Below are 5,303 nucleotides of genomic sequence, written 5' to 3'. Positions count from 1 at the left end.
TCTCCCAGTGTAAGTCAGTGGACTTTAAACTTTTGATTGCTATGCGTTCTCTCCCAGCGTTGCCTTATCTCAGAGATCTATCTGCTGCTTACAAAGGGCTTTTTCTCTAATGGGCTGACCCTGCAGCTGTGTGTTGTGTGAACTCTGGCAGAAATACTGCAGTGAGAACCCCCAGAGGTCACAGACTAACTGGACATACTGAGCTAATAGGCCCACTTACTTTACCCTCAATACACTGTTAATGCTTCTGTCCATCTCTGTTGGTGCTATTTCTGCTCAGCATATTAAAAACTATTCAGCAGTATACATATCTGACAAGTGCAAGAGCTTTTTTACAAATGCTACAAAGCTGGCAAATTTTCTCCGTGCAGTTAAATGTCAAGCCATTCAACCTCGCCTCACTGTATAGTAGAAAGAGAAACTGAAGACACTTTGAATCCTCTGAATAAGTGCAAACTTAGCATCTTAGAATCAAATTGGAGTTTAAAAAAAGTGCTTTGCCGTTGACTAGTTGAACATTTACGTTAGCATAAATGGCTAGCTTGTTGATTCACATTAAATTACACTCTTGTTTTGGATGATGGTGGCTCTGTGTTGCTCCTCAGATCTCCCGTTGTCCCTGGTCCTCGGTAAAGTCAGGCTGCTGTTTTACCATGTCCAACGCCATGGTCATCTCCACCGGTGTCAGTCCGTTCTCCTCTGACAAACACACAGTTTTTTTTTTAATACATCATAGATATATGTATGTGCTAATGATGAGAGGGATAAATACCAAACATTTGTAACGGCAAGATACAATCAGGTCTATGATTATTATTAGTGTCTTTGCAGGTTGTCTGTTTTTTATACTGTATAATACATCAGGTATAATCTTTAGCTGTCACACAACAACCAGCCTTTTTTTCTGTACGGAAGTCATTCTATTATTAAGTCGGAACAGAGTTTCACAAATTTCGACGGCGTTGAAGTCCTAGGCTCTAGCCGGACTCTGATGCAATGTTTACCATGATCTCATTTCAGTACCTGAGGCTGTGGCACACTGCTGTGATCTACATCAGTCTGACAGTTCACCCGTTATCTGAGAGGTCGCTGCAGCCTGTGGCACGTCTGAGTGACTTTTCGGGTCACATGATTGTGCACACAAACAGAAATAAATCCTCCATATAAGTCCAAGTCCATTTACCATTATTAGATGAGCTAACACAAGCCCCTTTTCCACCGCAGGAACTTTCCCCCCAGAGCTAGGAACCTTTTAAGGAACTCCTTGCATTTGAACCGCAGGGACCGGGGTCTAAATGAAGTTCCATTGTTGACGTTTTGCTTCCCAGAAAAAGCTCCTGGTCGTCCAACGTGAAGCAGTAAATAATATGCAGCAGTAAATATCATGGCAGTGATACAAAAACGTTAAAAGTCTAAAAAGTCCCAGGAACCTTAGGTGGAAATCTAGCTACAGATAATGAGAACGATTTTAACCCTGAGAGCTGACAGTAACAGCAACATAAGATGCATTGAACATTGATTTAAATTGCTTCCAGGACGTGCTGAAGGAACCTTTTAGTTCCTTGAAAAGTAGTTCCAGGGTCTAAAAGTCCCAGGGACTTTTGGTGGAAATCTAGCTACAGATAATAAGAACGATTTTAACCCAGAGAGCTGACAGTAACAGCAACATAAGATGCATTGAACATTGATTTAAATTGCTTCCAGGACGTGCTGAAGGAACCTTTTAGTTCCTTGAAAAGTAGTTCCAGGGTCTAAAAGTCCCAGGGACTTTTGGTGGAAATCTAGCTACAGATAATAAGAACGATTTTAACCCAGAGAGCTGACAGTAACAGCAACATAAGATGCATTGAACATTGATTTAAACTGCTTCCAGACCTGTGGATCTGTGTTTCCAGGGCAGGATATTCATTCCTGTGCGACAGAAGGAGCGGTCGGTGTGCGCCTCGGTGCTGTACAGGATCTCCTGGAGCTGTTTGTCTCCAGGCTTCTGGGCTTTCACTCTCACCTACAAGAGGAAAACCAAATCATTGTTATATCACTCTCCTGCCTCAGACATCCTTTTTGTTTGCCTCCATTTACATCAAGACAAAGTCATCCGTCATACCTCGAGGATGGTGATCTCTTTCTCCTTCAGCTTCCCTGCCTTGTTCTTAACCTGAGTCTTCTTGGTGTCAACCCACACCGTCCTCTCCTTCACCTCTGACCTGGACACACACACACAACACAACATGTTAGTAAATCTACATGAAATAGCTTCTTTAAAGCCCACTGGGAGCAGCAACAGACTCACTCTTGGATGCCGAGGTCGGCCAGCGTCGTGTCCAGGAATGGGAACGGCTGGTGTGCCGGGTCGGGCTGCACTTGGATGGGCAGCGTCACCGACATGGGGATCTCCCATTCCAGTTCAACGCGCACCATCGTGCCAAGTGGGCCGCGGGACTCCCTGCTTCCTGCTGGTCCTCCGTTGGCCTGCTCCTCATCGGCCTCTCCCTCCTCCAACAAGCTTTTTGTCTCGTCTCCTGCCAGCTTGACTTTTTTCTGATCGTTATCTCAAACAAAAAAAATGGGATGTATCCCTTCGCCCTTGGGTTGTGTGATCTGCGCTTTATCTCTGTGACTGATGTTGCACAAACTGGCTGGTCTTTCCTCTCTGGGGCTGGTGATTCAGAGCTCTCGGAGAGCCTCTTCTGATGATGAAAGCCTCTGGAAAGTGTGTGTGTCTAATGCATTCAGACTTCCCCCTCCTGGCTGATATAAGCAGCCAGTGAGAATGTGTGTTATGTGCCACTCAGATGTGAGGTTTATTAGACTGTCAGGGCGGTGATGGACGGGTTGCTGTTTGCACTGCCAGGGGTCTGTGTGGATTAGTTCAAGATTAGTCGGTGTTGCAGGTTTTGACGGTAAATAGAAGTATGGTGTGTGTGGCCTAAACCACTTCCAGTCTGTGAAGAAACAATAGAGCACTGAATGCTTTATGATCTACAATCAATATTAGTAATGTTGGTTACATAACAAAAAGGCCAAGAGGTCACATCAGGTTCAGTGTGGACAACAGATCTATTACTCTATAATGAGGTGATTCCCTTCCGCTCACATCCCTTCTATCATTTCTCCGATAGTTCAGGTGAACAGGAGGTCGACGCGTAGATCATTCACAGCACAGCGTCACATTCTCAGCTTTTGAAAAATGGTCTCGATCTAGATGACACAAACATGATGGGACACGTGTCGTCCCATGCTGTAGTGCAGGGGTTCTCAACCTTTTGCAACTGAAGGCACACTTGTGATTGTCAAAACATTTCCGAGGCACACCTCACAATATCCCAGAGAGGGATATTGGTTCTCAACCAGTGTGCCGCGCACACTGGTTGAGAACCCCTGCTGTAGTGCATGCGTGTGCTGTCCTGTACAGCAAGGACGTTTTCCCACTAAACCAGCACTCTGGACTCAGCATGTCACATTCCATGAGCGGCGGCCACAATAAATCCTCCTTACGTCAGCGCTGTGGAGGGATACAGATGGCGTAAAGGCTCGGGAATGTATAGAGCCAAAGGGAGGTGGACTGTCTCGGTTTATGGTAGCACATGTTGGATTTTTTTGCTCATTAAAGTGGCTATAACCAGAGCTGCAAACACTTGCAGGTGGAATGCTAACGTCGCTTCATGCCTGCTGGGTGTGTAAATAATAGGGCTCTCACTTGATTAGATTTTTAATCGTGATTAATCGTGTGATTGTTCATAGTTAATCTGTTCAAAATGTACCTTAAAGAGAGATTTGGCAAGTATTTAATACTCTTTTCAATATGGGAGTGGGCAAATATGCTGCTTTATGCAAACATATGTATATATTTATTATTGGAAATCAATTAACAACACAAAACAATGACAGATATTGTCCAGAATCCCTCACAGGTACTGCATTTAGCATAAAAAATATGCTCAAATCATAACATGGCCAACTGCAGCCCAACAGGCAACAACAGCTGTCAGTGTGTCAGTGTGCTGACTTGACTATGACTTGCCCCAAACGGCATGTGATTATCATAAAGTGGGCATATCTTTAAAGTGGAGACTCGTAGGTACCCATAGAACCCATTTTCATTCACACATCTTGAGGTCAGAGGTCAAGGGACACCTTTGAAAATGACCATGACAGTTTTTCCTCGCCAAAATTTAGCGTAGGTTTATTTAGTCTCCTTCACGACTAACTGGTATGACATGGTTGGTACCAATGGATTCCTCAGGTTTTCTAATTTCATATAATTCCGGTATCTTCACTCTAGCTTTAAAACTGAGCCCGCTACAACCTGAAAATCTAAAGTTGTGTTAATGCCTTAAAGAAATTAGTGGCGTTAAAACAAATGATTGTGTTATTATTGTGTTAACAGCCTTAGTAAATTGTATAAGGCGAAAAAATGTAAATGTTGTGGTCACAGCTTGTTTCTGCTGTCCCTGTGAGGCCGAAAAAAAGTTCAGGTTTAAAAGCTTAAAGGGACTATTTGTAACTTCCAGAAATGCTTGTTAACAGCAACACCTGTGGCCGTTAAGTCAACGAAAGTCAGCGCCGGGCTCGCTTGCTCGCTCTAAATAGACATGAACGAGCATCGCTCAAAACAGTGAGGCGACACACGTCAGCTAAAACCACAATATCACTCTATATTTCAGCTGCTTGGCAGTAATGTTAGCTGACCAGACGGAGGTCTCTCCATGAGTCAATGCTGATCCTAGTGTTGGCTTTTCCTGCCTCAGCCTCCGGGGCTGAAGCAGGAAGAGAAACTTTACCGTCTCCGACCGGGTGCCGGTGATGACGTTTCTTGCTGCGGAGCCCCGTCACTTCACAAGACACGGGAAGCCTCTGTTGGTCTGGAGGAGCTGCAGCAGTTATTTCTGCACAAACGTCCACTGTACATTCACTAGATATTCTCAGAGCTAAACTAACTCTTCTGCAGTGTGTAGTGTGCGCGCATGAACGTTAGTGCGGGCAGGCAGCGGAGCGGTCTGAACAGCGTAGCCACACGCGAGAGCGCATGGGATCCCGACCCGGTACATTTATACCTGTAAGAAGTTACAAACAGTCCCTTTAAGTGTATGTTAAAAATCGGATATATTGACCTGTTGGATATCTACAAGAACATATATTTTTTATCAACGGTGTTTTTTACCACCTGCCTTATGTTCAGCACCAATAACACGAAGATATTTCAGCCTCACTAATCGGCCGGTGACCCTGCTTTTCCCCAGCAGTGTCTGTCAACACAGTGAAGTCACACTTCCATGCTGTCCCGCGGTGCCAGGGATGCAGCA

At 44.7% G+C, this 5,303-nt stretch overlaps 1 protein-coding gene across 2 annotated transcripts; it reads right to left on the bottom strand.

Moving 5' to 3' along the window:
- Positions 1-561: 561 nt before the first annotated feature.
- LOC141759756 (uncharacterized) lies at positions 562-2,555 on the bottom strand. 2 transcript variants are annotated; one of them, XM_074622086.1, is made up of 4 exons: positions 2,291-2,555; positions 2,105-2,204; positions 1,876-2,005; positions 562-699 (listed from the first exon to the last, which is right to left on the bottom strand). In XM_074622086.1, exons 1-4 carry the CDS (start codon positions 2,416-2,418, stop codon positions 602-604), a joined length of 456 nt encoding a protein of 151 aa, XP_074478187.1. In that variant the 5' UTR covers positions 2,419-2,555; the 3' UTR covers positions 562-601. The 2 variants fall into 2 exon arrangements, with proteins under 2 accessions (XP_074478187.1, XP_074478186.1); XM_074622085.1 differs by having other exon boundaries at positions 2,105-2,414.
- Between the last annotated feature and the right edge of the window lie 2,748 nt (positions 2,556-5,303).

Source organism: Sebastes fasciatus, chromosome 21 (assembly GCF_043250625.1).
Source record: "Sebastes fasciatus isolate fSebFas1 chromosome 21, fSebFas1.pri, whole genome shotgun sequence".
NCBI lineage: Eukaryota > Metazoa > Chordata > Actinopteri > Perciformes > Sebastidae > Sebastes > Sebastes fasciatus.
This window is presented reverse-complemented; position numbering and strand designations above follow the sequence as displayed.